The sequence below is a fragment of the Populus euphratica genome, unplaced genomic scaffold (genome assembly GCF_000495115.2).
Source record: "Populus euphratica unplaced genomic scaffold, PopEup_1.0 scaffold20.1, whole genome shotgun sequence".
Classification (NCBI taxonomy): Eukaryota; Viridiplantae; Streptophyta; class Magnoliopsida; order Malpighiales; family Salicaceae; genus Populus; species Populus euphratica.
The window spans coordinates 2,276,574-2,293,378 of record NW_011499854.1 but is presented as its reverse complement, the minus strand read 5'-3'; the positions used below and the strand labels follow the sequence as shown (position 1 = coordinate 2,293,378).

Sequence of the window (16,805 nt, the reverse complement as noted above, 5' to 3'; positions counted from 1 at the left end):
GCAACTACTGTTTTGTTTTCTTTTTTTCTTTGAATTTTGCTTTTGTTATTTTGATTTTTGATTTTTTACACGTGGTTATCTTATAGAGTTATGATATTTTTTATAATCTTCAATCTCAATTTGTTATGTGTTTTTTTCACTTTGATTTTTATCTTTTTGATTTTCTATTTTTTTCTTAATTTTTTTGTGAACTTTTTACTGGTTTTTAATTTTATCCATCAATTCAAAATTAAAGTATGTATATTTTTTAGTGTTGTCCTTATTCTTTTTTTCTCCTTTTATTCAATATTTTTCCTTTCCAATTTTATTAGTTAATCAAAAAATTATACATGTCCTATTTTTTTTTTTTATCTTTTTGGCTCTTGATCCTTTTATGTTTTTGATTTTTTTTTAATTTCATCATTCAACATTTGATTTGTTAGATATTGAGTTTAACAGGTTTTTCATGTATGTTGCTTTCGATCTAATAATTTAAGTCACAGGTTTAAAAAATTAACGCTGATCAATATCTTTTTTTATTGTTTTTTTTTCAACTTCATCACTGGTATTGTTTTTTTTTTTTAAATAGCTTTGTGGTTTCCTTCTGTTTCTTCTATATTTGATTATCCTGATCTCATGACTTTGATCATGAATTTAATGGGTTAACCCGGGTTGACTTAACTTTTATTATAGGTTTCATGTTTATCATGCTAATTGGGTTGATCTATGATATTTTTTTCATTCAATTTCATCATTTCAGTATTTTTTTTTCAAGTTGCTGTGATCACCTTTTTTATTGTTATTGTCTTTTTTTTATCATCTAATTAAAATAAAATTAACTTATTAGATCTGATCGGATTTGTAACCTAAGTTGTTGATTTTTTTTCTCTAATTAAAACGTGATTATCTAGTGGTAATCTAAGGCAAATGGAAAGTGAACGACAATAAAAAAGTCAAAAGTTATAAAAATCAAGAACATCATATTTATTTTTTCACAAATCTCATGTATAAGTCTCTATGGGTTGGAATTAGCTCTTCATCAAGTTCAGACCACGATTAGAAACTATCTTCTACCACGAACATCATTTCATGTGTAGGCCATCCTAATTGAGTTCCTAATACTTTTATGTGGATTATCCCATCATAGGTTCATAATGTAATACTATTGTGTGAGTCGTTCTGTTATGGATCCTTAACACGACACTTTTGTGTATACCATCCCATCATGGGTGCTGCCATGCGAATTTATAATAACATCAACTATGTAAATAAAAATAACATACTAATTGTTAAAAAAAATTTTCTCGATAATGAACATCTTCATACGAGTACATCATGCTCCAGAGTCTCTTTCAGCTATGAATATTCAACTTCACACAACAATTAACCACCGATAATTGTTGAACTCTGATACGTATTTTTTAAGACCTCTAACTAGTGATTTGACAACATATAAACAAAAATCACTAAAAATCATTAGTTTTTAATATCAAACAAGTAGTTAAAATGCGAAAAATAACATAGTTTATTATAAGTTAAAACGCTCTAGAACCAAAATACTATAATCATAAAAAGACTCCTAAAATATTTACTTTTTATTCATTAATATTTCACTTGCTGAAAAATTATTGCAACCTTTTATATAGAAAAAACTAGGAAATCAGGATAACCATTTCTTTTGTATATGAAAAAAAAGAAAAGAAAAAAAGGATAATAAAAGAAAAATATTTAAAATAAAATTAATTAAAATAATATTTATTTTTTTAAATTAAACTCTTTCATGGTAATCATTATTGTATAATTAAAATATCATTTTCAAAACAAAACAAAACAATAAAAATAAAGATATATTTTATTGTATAATTTTTTCCATTGATGATTGTACTCTTTATAAGGGTCATGCTATTTCAACTTGATCAATTTATTATTTTTACAAGTATTATTGAAATAAATAGTAAAAAGAAAGCGGATAATTTTAAGGTGATGTTTGTTTTTATGGTTTAGATATATTTTTAATTTTTTCTTGTATTTAATTAATAATTTTTGAGTACTTTTGGATTGTTTTGTTGTGTTGATATAAGAAATAAATTTAAAAATAAAAATATTATTTTAATATATTTTCAAGTAAAATTTATTTTTAAAAATAAGTTTTATTATAATCACAAACTCTGTTCAAGAACGTGTTTTACATCGCGGTAATGATTTTTTTTACTTGAAAATATATTAAAATAATATTTTTTTTCTAATTTATTTTTGATACCAATACATTAAAACTATCCAAAATATTTAAAGAAATTAATTTTAAGCAAAAATACTTTTAATTTTTTGAAAACAACATCTATACCACAAAAACAAACAAGATCTACAGTAGTGTTTAAAATTACATTAGCAATTATTTTTTAAATATTTTTTAAAAATGTATAAAATATATTTTTTAAAAAAATATTTTTAATATTAATACAATAAAATATTAAAAAAAATAAATATATTTTTCAAACACAAAACAAATATCTAAAAGACAGCCTCCCTTCATTAATTGTCCTGGGGTGGGCGTTGAAATAAATTGGAAAATCTAGAAAGAGGTGAACATTGAGAATCTTGCGTGGTAAAGCTGAAATAAATTGGAAAATCTAGATGAAGGTGAACATTACTGAAGTATGATGTGTTTAAAAAATTAATATATTTTTTTAATGTAAATTAACTTTTTATATATTTTTAGATTGTTTTAATATATTAATATTAAAAAAATAATAAAAATATTGTTTTAATATATCTTTATATAAACAATATTAAAAAAAACAATTACTATTGCATTTTCTAACTTTTATTATTTCCAACGTGGAGACCGAATTGAAAGGCACTCCTCTCCAAGAATGAAGTTCTCTCTCTCTTCTTTATCAACTGTATTATGAAAAATTAAATTTTATAAAAAAAAATAGATAATGAAAAAATTGATTAAATTAAGAATCTATTTTGCAATCCTTCATAACAGCTTCATGATTTTCTAAAAAAATTATTATAAATTTGCTTTATTTTATTTTTAGAAACACACTTATATGCTGGGATGCAAATTTAATAATTTCTTTTAAATACTAACTTTAATATTAAAATAAAAATTAAAAAAGGACAAATCTCTTTAATTACCGAAACCACTCTTGGAGTTAAAAATGGTTGTGAGCAAACGAGAAAATATCTAACTACTAGCCATTGGTAGAAGGAGAGAGAAGCCGCTTGTATCAAAAGAAATGGACGGTTGGAGGCGGTTTCCACGTGTAGGGGTAAGAATAAAAGGAGAAATAACAAAGACATGGAGGGAAGTTGAAGATGAAGTAGCGTTTAAGATTGCGTTAACTTTATTTTATAAAAAAAATATTAAAAAAATATTTTTTATATATTTTTTTAATTCATTCTCATTATCAAATTTTTTTTTTTACAAGAAAAAACAGCCACTCCGAATTCCCTCCCCCACCGTTTCTTACGTTTTTTCTTTTTTCTTTTTGTTTTTTTTTCAGACATAAATTATCTCGAAACTTTTTAAAAGCACTTCTGATTCACTTCCTATGTGTTTTGATGACCATAGGTTCACTTCGTAACGCTTAAAAGTTGTTATCACCGCAAATTCAGACCCTTTTAACAGTAAATACCATCAGCCACCACCAAAGGGACTAAACCATCAAAGTTTTTCTTTTGTTATGGGGAAGAGAAAGAGAAGTAGTGGTGATCATAACAACACCAAGTGCACTTCTTCTTCGGGTAATGTATCAGTTCTCTTGCTTCTTTAAATGATTTTGGGGTTGTTGAGAAAATGGTGGGAGATGAAGGGAGTTTTGAATCTTGATGATTGAATGGTTATGGGATTTTATTTTAGTGAAGAGAAGCGATTATGGTGGGATTTTGTGTTTTATGAGAATCTATTACGGATGAAGCTATAAAGATTGAAGACTTGATTTTCTTTATTTCTTCAAAAAGGAGTCTTTTCCTCTTTCTTTTTTGAATTCTTAACAGTAAAATTGAGTGTTAGGGTTTAATTGTCTTCCTGTTTCTTTAAATTGTTTGTTGCTCTCGTTGCTACTAGTTCCTGATCTTTCTGATTGTCTCACTGTGAAATGCGTTGGGGTTACTTTCTGCTCCTTGATCAAGGCTGGATTGAATGATCACGGCTACCTTTTGTCTGATAAAGTAATTTGATTATTGTTTGATCTGATGGAAAATGGGGTCTTTGGGATCCTAGCAGAGAATGTGCGCAGTTGCAACATGAATTCCGAGGAGAAAAGTGATTAATTTCTCTGGGATTAATTTTGTGGGGTTGGATTTCGAGTGTGGGTTTGTGAAAATTAATTGGCCAAGCCCAAGATAAAGGAAAGAAAACTGTGTCAAGTTCTTAATTTGGCTTATAACAATTTGCTGTGCATGGCTTTCTGATCACTGCAGGGATCATTATCATGTGTTCACATTGATGATCATGGATGCCATTCCCAGTGATTGTTACCTCTTACATTCCAGCATGGTTTTTATTATTGTTTTAGGATTTTCAAATTCGCCTCAATGAAATATTTTTTCTAGCTAATGGAGCGACCTGTCAATGCATCTTTATTGGCAATTGAACTTTGGATTATTTTAATTTCTTGATTGATAAATTTATTTGATGGATTGCCTTTATCATCATTGTCCGCTCATTTACATCCTGCATTCGTCATCCCAGGAATTTGACTCCCGATCATTATTTCACCACATGCCTTTGTAGCTATTTAATACTGAGAAGTAGTCGATGCAACGAAATGGGTTTTTTTCTTAATCTTCGAATCTATCCTCTTATCCATCAATGTAAATGTCATAGTATTTACTCCCAGAGATTTTTGATTGCTGATCTTGGAATCCTTGAGTTAACGGATTTCCACATTTTCCTATTCTACATCCTTCACATTTGTGGCTGCTGACCTGCACCTGCTTGCATAGCTGTTGAACCTTTTCTATCATGTTAATTTCCCTGCTCTGTGGTGATTCATTAGTTGCACTTTCTTCCTTTGCTTCAACTTTATAATCATGTCTGCTTAACAGTGGTTCCTACAATGTGGTAAATAAAAAAGTAGTGACATTGAAAGTGCATTAGTCCTGGTTAGAGAAAAAGGATTGGGACCTTTTGTGTCAAGTAAATGGTTAGGAATAGTTCCTTTTTAGCTCATTCTTACTCTAAGAGGAAATGATGGGGCTGAAAATGATCGTAGTATCTTATGTTGCAGATGACTTGCCATGCTCTTCTGGAACAGACTTGTTGTCTAGAGAGGTTAGTCGTTTTTTCCCTTAATTATGAGATACTGTAATTTCTTCTTGTGTGTGCTGCTTTGCTCTCACTTTATCTTTCCTACATGGATGATGATGAGGGGTTAAACTGAAAACTTGAAAACTTATGTCTGGATCAGAATACTTGGTGCAGGATGAGACATTTTTTCATATTTCTTTTTATTCACATTGTGACCAAATAAAAATTTAAATGTCTTCACGATGAATAAAAAAAGAATAAAGGAAAAGGAAAAAAATAATTGTTTTTAATTTTCCTTTAGCAGAAATCTTATTTGCTAGAGTCTAGTGAATCAAGGCCTCTCATGCCCATGGTGGATACTTCAGATAACACTGTAAAGGTATTGAATGCACAGCATTCTCATGCACATCAGAATAACAACCTTGGCCGTTCAATAGTCTTGAAACGATCACGACACTACTATGGTCATCAGTACTCCCGGAGAAACTTGGGGAGCCATGCTGATGCATCAACTTCTCATGGGAAGACTGCCCTTTCACGTAATGAGAGGCTTACCTTCAAGCTTATCAGTCAACCAGGCTCCAAGCCTGGGTGCCATACAGGTGAGATATTCGCAGTTGCATGGTGTTGAAGACAATGTTTTTCCCTTCACCATGGAAATAATCTAATAATCTAGCATCTAGCTGCTTCATTCACGCTTGTATACAAATGGGGCACCTAAATAATTTCTATATTATTTCCGAAAATATCAGAGGTGTTATCATTTTCTACACATTCGGAGCTAAAATTCTTACGCACACAAGATGAAAGAGTTTTTCAATGCATCTTTAAGATTCAACACATCAGCTATTTACATTTACTTGCATTGACTTTAATTTGTTTCCACTTTTTCAGAAAACAAGGAAATAGAATTTAGCAGGCCAGACAGGGTTAGATTCAGTTCCTTGGTAATGAATACAGTTTCATCTGATGCAGTGAAGATGGTATGTGGAATCTGTCAGAAACTAGTGAGAAGGAAAAATTATTTTCTAGGAAATGCATTAACTACTGGTGAATTCTCTGTTGTGGCCATTCTAGTTTGCGGTCATGTTTATCATTCAGAATGTTTGGAGCAGAAAACAAGTATTGAAGATATGCGTGACCCTCCCTGCCCATTGTGCTCGGGCTTGGTCTCTGAAGCAGATGCCTCTAGAGAAGAAGAGTAATGTGATGTTGACTTACATCTATGCTATTGATTATCGAGGACAGACGTATCATAAGACAGGGAACATGGAAAGAAGTATAGGTGGTTGAAATAGACTTAGCGAGGTGTCGTTAGGACTAAAGGATTTTGATCGACAGTTCTTCACAGTCTCATTGCTGTCGAGAATGTTGAAAAGAAGTATGAACTGCAGTCATCTCTCATTAGTGCTAGGCCTAGAGAGAGACACCGCAGTTTTTGTCAAGATATGGACACCAGTTAAGGTGGCATATTTAGGAGAATATATTAGTAAATGACAATTTTAGTTTTGTTGTACGAGTTGACAATATTGTACACGCGTTTGTATTGGTGTATGAAGTGGCGGTACAACAAATTCAAAATATCAGTAAATGACTATCTTAGTTTTTTGGTATGAGTTGACAATATTGTAATTGTATTGGTGTAAGAAGTGGCCGTACACGTTCAAATATGAAAATGTTTTAATTTGTTCCTGCTTGGAAGCTTTGAACGGGGATTGGCACGACTGATTGCCCAGAGTAACATTTAGTCTGTTTCCCTTCGTGTTATCAATTCCATAATTCTGGTAGTTCAAAAACTAGGGACAGGAGTTTCAAGGAACATGCTATTGTCAAGTATGAGCCAAAAGGTCATAAAATCCTCTGCCAGAAAAGATGAAATACCATGTTCACCCTACCTCTTGCTGCTTAAGACGTGGCCAACAAGGGAAGATTGTGCATTTGTAATCGGATTCTAGAGGGCCAGCAAAAATGACCGCTTGGATTGATTACTCATTTCAGCATTGAGGATGGCCGCTACTTCCCTGTTGGTAAAGGAACAGTTACAGAAGGACGTCTGAAATAACTGCTGCACTATATACCTACAAGAACCTTTGCTCCTAAATTTTCCTGTATCATCAGTTTAAGCTCTACGCAAACAAAGCAAACTTCAATCCTTGCTAAGATTGACCTGCTAAAATTCTTAACATGAATTTCTGTTTTGAAAGGAAATGTAGCTTCATGAAGAAATGTCAAAAGAATCAATTTCTTATGGAATAAAGTGAAGTAGTACTTGGAAAGTAAACTGCAGTTCGGCCGGAGGATGGAAATCCCCCGATGCCCTACTTTTATGGAAGCTGCCCTACTTTAACTGTAAGGCATAGGAAAGGAAAATTAAAGATCTCATCAGCTCACCCAAGGAAAATTTTTTCTTACTTGTTATGAGTTCAGGACCACGTGTTCCAAATTGATTACGTTTCCACAACCAGATAATGTAGAACTTTCAGCATCTAACAGTCCAATTTTTGCAAAAATGGTTCTTGGAAAGTGCAAACTCAAATCTTACAAGAATTCATGCTGTTCAAGCGCAAAAAGTAAGGCAGTGTCAAACCGACACAGCACTATTTCATTCTTTATATCAAGTGCAGAGAACTTTCGTAGTATTATTGCTCATATAACTGTGCGTTATTGCTCATATAACTGTACATTATTGTTGATACAGGAAAGGCAGACTCATCAAGGTCCCGTTTTGAACCCGCAGTAAATTGAGCACATTAAGAAACTTGAGCTGGGCTTGGACTACCAGGACAGGGCTCTATCAATGTCAGCTCTTCACCACCTGGGGCGGTAGCATGTTCCAAGGGTTGGGCTATGAATGCCAGCTCTCTGCCACCTGGGGCGGGGGCATCAAGAGCTGGAGCATCAAAAGCTAGAAGTGGAGCAGGGGCATCAAAAGCTAGAAGTGGAGCAGGGGCATCAAGAGCTAGAGCTGGAGCTGGAGCTGGGGCATCAAGGGCTGGGGCTGGGGCATGTTCTAGGGGTAGGGTGGGTTGCTTGCATGTAGCCTTATTGTGCCCTTCTCCCTTGCATCTGCTGCAAGACATTACCCTTGTGGGTTCTCCCTTTCTGTAGTAATATCGTTTTTCCTCTGGCTGGATTGGAGGCCTTGGGGTATTCGGAGGAAGCACCTGCACCGACCCGGAGACTTCTTTTTCATCAGCCAGATCCTTGAAATTGTCCAAAACAGGGTGTATTGACTTTGTATACGTCATGCGAAAGCTATCAACAGTGTAGTATTTTGAACAATAATCATATATGCTACTGCCTTTGCATTTAAAGACAGCAATAGCATGGCGACAAGGGAGCCCAGTTAGTTTCCACTCGAGACAAGTGCAGTCCCTTTTTTCAGTATCCACGACATGAATAGAGTCATCATGAACCTCAAATAAGGTATCGGATGAGAATAATACTTTTAAAAATTGAGCTCTCAGAGCATCTTCTTGTAGCTTTTTCTCCTTGGATGGAGTAAGTTTTGCAGTCCAGCTATTTGAATCCGTTTGACATGTGCGGATCAACCCCATTATCTTGCATGTAAGTGCTTCCAGCTTCCGTATTATAGGTAGCTCCCGCACTTCTTCAATCCAGTCAGTGTATGTTGCTGCAACATCAACTGTAATATGATTATAACGCTCTCCCTTGAATAGTGCATTCGTCCAACATTCTGGTTTGATCTGCATAAGCCAATCATAAACTTTTGAAGAAATCCGTTTAATTTGCTCCGTGTGCATTCTAAAACCATCAAGTCGGACTGCATGGGCAGCTGCCACTAAACTTCCAGGCAAAGAAACTTTCCCATCTCCATGGAATGGCCCCTTCCAGTTCCTCCTCAGGTTTTCCAGCAGATGGTATATAGAGTAACCATGGTGAGCATTCTCAAATATTTCAAGCACTGATTTCATCAACCCCTTCTCTTTATCAGAGACAAAAGTTACTGGTTGTGAAGTTGAAATTGCAGCTTTCAACTGCTTCAAAAACCATTTCCAATTATCACCATTTTCAATGTCCACTACAGCAATGGAAACTGGAAAAAGCCCGTCATCTCCATCTAATGCAGTAGCTGTCAGCAAAATCTCATGGTATTTTGATTTTAAAGTTGTAGAATCAAGAAAGAGAATTGGGCGACAACCATTCTGAAAACCATATATTGAGGCATGAAAGGATACAAAAAGACGCTGAAATTTGCTGTCATCATCAACCGAAAGCTTCACAAAACTGCCAGGATTTGCCTCCACTATCTTATCACAAAACCAAGGCAACATATTATATGCCTCTTTCTTGGAACCCTGAAGTTGCTCCTTTGCATCCTCAATTCCACGCCACACTTGAGAATAGTTCAACGCCACCCCAAAGTCTTGGAAAAGGCCATTGGCAATGTCCTTTGGTTTTTGCTGCGGTGTCTGTCTTAACCTGTCTTTTATGATACTGACCAGCCAATTTTTATTTGGAGTAGCACGCCTCCATGATTCTCCTTCACAAGTATGTAACTTATTCATCTTTTTTATCCTAAATACTTGTTCAGATTCGACCCAAGATGCATGAATCCTCCAAGAACAGCCTTCAACCACACATCTGCCACTTGCTCGATTAGTGTCATTCTTTTTCAATCTGTACGCAAAACGGCATGCAATGGAATATTTCTGCAGGGCATCACGAAATTCAGCTACATCTTTGAAGTCCTGGCCTACCCCAGTAATTCTCTTTTTCCAAGAGGCAACCATCCTTTCCACTGAAACATCCTTAGAGTTCACACCATGTACACATAATTCACTATCTTCATTGTCTGATTGCCATTCTATTTCGACATCTACAAAGGCATTATCATGGTCCCAAGCGTTCTTCTTCCTTGATGTACTTTTTCTTGTCCTCGTGTTCGTCTTTCCTGACGTGCTTCTGGTCTCTCCATTAACATCACCAGTATTGTCATTGTTGTCGTCATTGTCATCAAGAGCAATGCTGGTACCATTGGCACTGATATTCCAGGATTCAATGCGCCTTCGCTTCTTAACAGTGTCAGCAGGGGAGGTATTCATATTAACTGTAACTGAGTCATGGACAGTTGTATCAACAGGAACAGTGACAAGATCTGTTGGAATCAAACTAGCAACACCAGGATCCTTGGTAATGGTGGCAGGAGATTTTTTTGAGATAATGGCCAATGCCACACTAGCAGGGCTTTTAGCTTCTGCATTGGCAGCATTTGCGGTTTTAGAAGACAATACACAACGACTACCAGAGGCAACAGTTGCAGGAGTGACTGTTGGTGTAGTGACTGCAAGACAGGATGGTGCACGGCTTTGGGCTTTATCCTTGGCAGCTCTTTTCGATTTAGATGACAATACACGACAGCTGCCAAATGCGGCTGCAGCAGGAGCGACTGTGATAGGAACTGGAGACAGCACAGTTTCAGCTAGTTGGATCCCACTTCCTCTGTAATTTTTAAAACCACTATTAATCAAAGTCAGAAAGAGAAAAAACCCCATGACTGCTGCAACCAGAAAAATTCCACCAATCACAATGTGCCAAATTAACAACTAAGGGTTACTGTGGAAGCATTCGGGGTCATTCATCAAAGAACCCAGTTTGGGGAGCGATGCTATGGCATTGAAATCTCTCAATACAACAACTTGAAAATTACTGATTTTTAGTAAAGTAAGAACAATAAGACTTGTTCAAAAATGAAAATCAATAATCCACGCTCTTAGAGACATGAGGCAGCTGAAAGGCAGAAAAATATACCTGCTAGTATGCATGCAGTCTTCATGTTTAAAACCTTCTCTTCCCATGACAAATACATCTGCTGTGATCGAGTTCCCATGAAAATCAAACACCCTTTTCAGGTCTTTGTCACTAGATACAGTAATTAGAGTTCGCTTGTTTCCAGGGATAAAATACTTCATTGACAAAGATTCATATTCCAAGTTACACATTTCCGCCAATTTTAATTTCAGATCATCAAACACAGTTTCAATATTGATTTCTAGGGCATGTGCCTCTCCTCCATTATATGATAAACTCCCATCATCATTCGTCACAAATTCACCACCAGACTGGCAGATCAGTATAAGCTTTTCCCTTGGCATCAGAAATCACTTCTGTGGTTCAAATTGACAATCAAAACATGTTATTATACCCCCCCACAAACACACATCTCATGCATCTTTTTAATCTCCAAAACAGTCTATACTTCTGTATGACAAACAAATTCTGAGATAAAAGATTGTTTCATGTGTTTGCAATTAACATGTTCAATAGCTATCAAGAAACTGTAAAAGCATACAAAAACATGTTACAGGGGCGCTGATCATAGTTCTACAAGAATGCAAGCACATCTGGTTACAACCAATTTGATAAGAAGTTTCCTTGGTATATCTTTGATGGAACAATGCTCTGATTTACAGTCTATAAGGAAGTTAAGGAGCATGCCTGTAAAAGTTGGATTACTGAATATCTTTTCAATACACCACAACAAAACACAAGTTGGTGATTATATGCAGAGACATCGTTTGATCTTAGCAGATCAAGTACATGAGTGCACACAGTGCCGCATAGCATGTGCCGTAAATCAAGGGCAAGGGCAAATCAAAACCAAATTGGCTTGAATTTTACAACTTGAATTATTCAAGTTCCCATTTTCAAGGGACATGCAAAGCAAAGCTCTAACATGTGAACAAACCAGCCACTGAAAGCAAATCACGAGTAAACACAAAAATACACAAAACTAACTCCTGAAAAGACTGATTGGCCAGCGAATCAGATGTTCTCTCCCTATCCTTGTCCCAGTGTACAAGACACTTTAAGAGCAAACTTTCAATTAGCCCCCAACTTATTGGTCCAGCCCCATCAGCCACTTCCACCACAACAGGAAACTAATCCATTTTGGTTACTAACACAGTTATTGCCTTTTAAAAATAGCATAACAATGTGACAAACTGCCCTATCACTGCACCCAAGCTAACTATTCAAGGGATAAACCACTAAAAGACACAAAACAACCTGAACTGTCAAAAACTAACAATTACACAACCACATTACAAGTAAAAAAGCAAAAAAGCACAAGACTTTACAATTCTCAGCAACGAAACAGCACAAAAACTATCACTAAACAACAATGTCAAAACACAAACAAACCAAACAGCTCACACAGACAAAAGTCAACCAAACCAAAGTCTACGATCAACTCGTCGAAAAATCTGCAAAACCAACACTATTTAATAAAAACCCAGTAACCCAAATCTCAGATAATCAAGATTGTAGAAACAAAATCAGAAAGAAAGACACTACATTAGCATGCCACATGAGCTTCATATTGTCACTAATAAAAAAAACGCACAAGAAGACTATAGAGGTGAAACTTTTATTGATATTTAGAGAGAGATGAAATCTTTGATTTACAAAGAGTAAAAAAGAAGGGATTTTACCAGAGCATAAGAGGCAGGGATTTGTGATAGATTGAAACCCTAGAATTGGGGGCTTTGTGGAATTTGAGTGAATTATCGAAACAACGTAGGGGAAGGGTGTATTGGAAAACTAAATTACAAACGTTGGACTGAATTTGGAAGAGAGTGGAATTTATAGGGGTTGTTTTGGAAATTTAAGAACAGAACAAGAGGTGTGCAAGGACTGTATTGGCTTGTTTTTACCATCCGGTTGCCTATACGATGTCGTTTGCAGGGTATATTTTATATTTTTTCTTCCCGGGAGTTTTGAGAATGATACAAGAATGAGGATGCAATCTTGTTCGATTAGTGTTTTACAATAGAAGGGATGAAGAAAACAAGGATAAAAAGGATAAAGTAGACAAAATATAATAAAAGAAAAGAATAAAATTATATTTAATAGTGATGTAGTGAGTTTTTATATCTTATTTGGGGATAAATTGAGTAATTATTACATAAAATATAATTAAATAATTAAATAATATACAATAATTTTTTTTAATAAAATAACATGGTTTAAAAATATAATGAAATAATATACAATAATTTTTTTTATAAAATAACACAATTTAAAAATATCATGATTCGTATATGATATTTCAATAATGTTATAGTTTAAAACCATGATGTTTGATATATGTCATATTTTAAAATTGTAATAACTAATATTATAATTCATAGCTACGATATTAATAAAATGTCATATTTTGAAATCATAGTATTTGATTCAATGTTATAGTTTAAAACCACAATGTTCTTAAAAAAGATTATTTTGAAAAACTACTAGATATTTAATAAAATAATTAGTAAAATAGTCGAACAATTTTAGCTATTGTACTACTGCAAGGTTTTGGATCATTTTCATATTTTAAGTATGAAAAAGTTTATGAAACTATAGTTTTATTAATCTAAATTTTTATTTACTTCATGATTTTAGATAATTGAAATATTTATAATTTTATCAAAATTTGGACATAGGTTTCTTTATATAAGAACTGTATCCAAAATTTTATCCCACTTAAAAAACCTGTAAAATTCCACAATAAACACAATCATCAAATTTTAAGTAAACTCAACATATTATCATATTTTATAATCACAAGAATACAAAAAAAAAAACATATATACATGCAAAATGAATATAACATAGTTCAATAATATAATATTAAAGTAATCTCAAGGTATATAAACATTACTCATTTATCTATTTATGTCTACATCATCTATCAGGTGATCCAAATTCATCAATATCACCATTAGATCTAGCTTCTGTTTTTGCCTGAGTGGCTTTGTCCTTTATCTAAATTACCAATTAATAACAAATTATTTTTACCATTGTATGTGATATTACTGTTTACTTCGAGAATAATATTATTACCGTAATGACATATCATAAATATGTTATTAGATATTCTGTAAAAGAAGAAGAGATTTTAGTTAATTTAACTGAATTACATTACCTCAACTTTAATCGGTAAAATTCATAGCAAATTTAATTAAATTCTTGAAATTTAACGTTAAAGCAAACTTAACAAAAAATAAACATAATTCATAATACATTATCAATTGATATTTTTCATGCTTAATTGCATTAAATCAAATACAAATTTATAGCAAATTAATTTTATATAAAAATATTAAATTTATCAACTTATCAACAATTTAATAAAACATATAATTCATCATAATTCAATTATATTTATGCTTTATTGCATGAATGTGTATGTGTATTTAACTTCATTATTAGTCGATTTTAATAATATACATAGAATCACTATTTGGACAACTTAACCTAAATTTAACGCAACATATAATTAATTGAAATAATTAATTCATCATTAATTCAATTTATTTTTATATTCAACTATATTAAATAAACTCTAATTAAATGTATTTTGACTAATTTATCATTGATCAGATAGACTCTAAATTCACCGTAAACTATAAATTCAATCTAACATAATTATTTAATTTTAAATACAAATTAAAAACAATATAGAATGCTTATTTTACTTATAGGACTAGATAAATGGTTGGGGTAGTAGTTGCAATAGAGACATTGGTGGTGGTGATAAAGGGCACGATAGATTTTTAATACAAAAATATTAAATGATGTTTAAAGATAAGGGTAAGTTTATTTTTAGTTGTTTTAAGAGTAAAATCTAAATGATTGATGAGTTTTTTAGTTTTTTTATTTGAAGGAGATGGTGAGGTTTTTTCTCTCGAGAAAAGGGTATTATTTATGTGTTATTAATATTTTATCTATTTACATTTTAATTAATATTATATTTGTGAATCGTGCAATCTAGTAACAACACTATAGTATCCAGATAAATTATTCAATTGTCAAACATGAGAAAAAACAAGTGAATTATTCACTTGACAAATACAAGAAGCAGCAGCTTTCAACTGCTTCATGAAACCGGCGGTTTCAACTAAAAAAAAATCCTATACAAATAATTAAATATTTTTTTTAAACATGATATTTATACAATTAACTTTAAAAGTTAAAGCAATCGGATAAATACACACCTTCTAAGCCGCCCCCAAACCCCCCAAACACCACCCCCCCCCCCCCCCCCCCCATGGCACCATTCCTAATCGTCGATCTCTATATGGCCTGATTGGCTAAAGTTGAGAGGTCAAGTCAAGGAGAGATGCGGTCCGACCACCAATTAGAAAACATGTTGAAGGAATGCTATCAGCCATGCCATATGTTGGTTAATTAGATATATATAAATATCAGCCACATCATAATAAGTTGACCGCATAGCGCAGTGGATTAGCGCGTTTGACTTCGGATCAAAAGGTCGTGGGTTCGACTCCCACTGTGGTCGTCTGAGACTTTACCTTATTCCAGACTTAGCTTTTTCAACAATATATTCCTACCAATTATTTTTTAAAAAATTACTAGTATTATTATTATTATTAATAACAATAATCAAGATCCTTATCATGAAATCAATTTATCACCCCCATGGCCCATACGTTTTTCTCATGCACTTGTTTACTGCTTGCGGCTGCAAAATCCAATCAGTGTAAAGCTTTTTTAGGCCATCCAATAATAAGAATAATAACATGAGAAGAAAAGCAGCATCATTTTGATAAAGATAATTTTCATTATTTCAAGAAACAACTGTATAAATAATAAAAAAAAATCCATAAATCATATCTAAAATGTTTGTATTTGAACAGAACTGTATCAAGCATGTTTAATGTCAACAAAAAAATTAATTTATTAAATGACAAAATAGAATGAAATAGGTGTATAAATTTGATTAAATCTATAACATTTTAATTAAAAACTATCAATATATATATTAGTTATTTTATAACCTCAATTCTAAAAATATTTTTAACCAAATATATTAAACTATTTTTGGTTCAATCTTAATTTTAATTACAGTTTTAATCAAATATATATTTTTTTAAACCAATCTCAACTAAAAATATCTTTTATAAATTAATTTTTTTAAAATTTTTTAAAAATTATCACAATACCAAACATATTTTCTACTAACTTCTTTATGAAGAGACAAACACTTGATTGAAAAAAAACCATGGGTTTAAAGAGGGTTGAGGATTGCTATAACAAGAGCATCATCTCCTTATGTTATTGATTAAAAAAAAAATTAGAAAAGAGAAATTTTATTCTTTATAAATCACTATTTATTGAAATAATATTTTATTTTTTTAATTTATATTTTTTAATTTTAATTCTGTTCTTTAAAATTATATTTATTAAAAATTAAACTTCATAATTTTTTTTCAATTTACTTATTTTAAGATTATCCCAATTTCATGACCAGAATCATGGATCAATATTATTAATTAAAATAGTTTTTTCCCCTCTCTTTTTAGTTTTAATTTCAACCTTCAATGTTAAATTTATTAGACATTAGTCTTTATATTTTTTTTTAATTTATTTTTTATAAAATTTATTCTCATGACCTGGAGTTTGACACGTTAGCTATGTTGATTCATGTTTTTTTTTTCTAATTAATATTTTTTTTTCAATTTCATCCTTTAATATTGGTATGATTGAGAATTAGACTTCATTATTTGTTTTAACTTTCTTTTTTATAAGATTATCC

At 32.3% G+C, this 16,805-nt stretch overlaps 2 protein-coding genes and 1 non-coding gene across 6 annotated transcripts; 2 read left to right on the top strand and 1 right to left on the bottom strand.

The window, feature by feature from the left end:
• The first annotated feature begins 3,440 nt into the window (after positions 1-3,440).
• LOC105122667 (uncharacterized) lies at positions 3,441-6,932 on the top strand. 3 transcript variants are annotated; one of them, XM_011021925.1, is made up of 5 exons: positions 3,441-3,732; positions 5,220-5,263; positions 5,544-5,841; positions 6,134-6,222; positions 6,317-6,932. In XM_011021925.1, the coding sequence occupies exons 1-5, from the start codon at positions 3,672-3,674 to the stop codon at positions 6,530-6,532; spliced, it is 708 nt and encodes a 235-aa protein (XP_011020227.1). In that variant the 5' UTR covers positions 3,441-3,671; the 3' UTR covers positions 6,533-6,932. The 3 variants fall into 3 exon arrangements, with proteins under 3 accessions (XP_011020227.1, XP_011020229.1, XP_011020226.1); XM_011021927.1 differs by adding an exon at positions 4,682-4,761 and having other exon boundaries at positions 3,444-3,732; positions 6,134-6,932; XM_011021924.1 differs by having other exon boundaries at positions 3,446-3,732; positions 6,134-6,932.
• A 729-nt stretch (positions 6,933-7,661) lies between these two features.
• On the bottom strand, positions 7,662-12,825 carry LOC105122666 (uncharacterized). Of its 2 annotated transcripts, none has more exons than XM_011021922.1 (3): positions 12,694-12,825; positions 11,012-11,367; positions 7,662-10,717 (listed from the first exon to the last, which is right to left on the bottom strand). In XM_011021922.1, the coding sequence occupies exons 2-3, from the start codon at positions 11,353-11,355 to the stop codon at positions 7,990-7,992; spliced, it is 3,072 nt and encodes a 1,023-aa protein (XP_011020224.1). In that variant the 5' UTR covers positions 11,356-11,367; positions 12,694-12,825; the 3' UTR covers positions 7,662-7,989. The 2 variants fall into 2 exon arrangements, with proteins under 2 accessions (XP_011020224.1, XP_011020225.1); XM_011021923.1 differs by having other exon boundaries at positions 7,662-10,702; positions 12,694-12,824.
• A 2,649-nt stretch (positions 12,826-15,474) lies between these two features.
• Positions 15,475-15,548, top strand: TRNAR-UCG (transfer RNA arginine (anticodon UCG)). Its single transcript has one exon. It is a non-coding gene; the product is annotated as a tRNA-Arg (tRNA).
• The last annotated feature ends 1,257 nt before the right edge of the window (positions 15,549-16,805 follow it).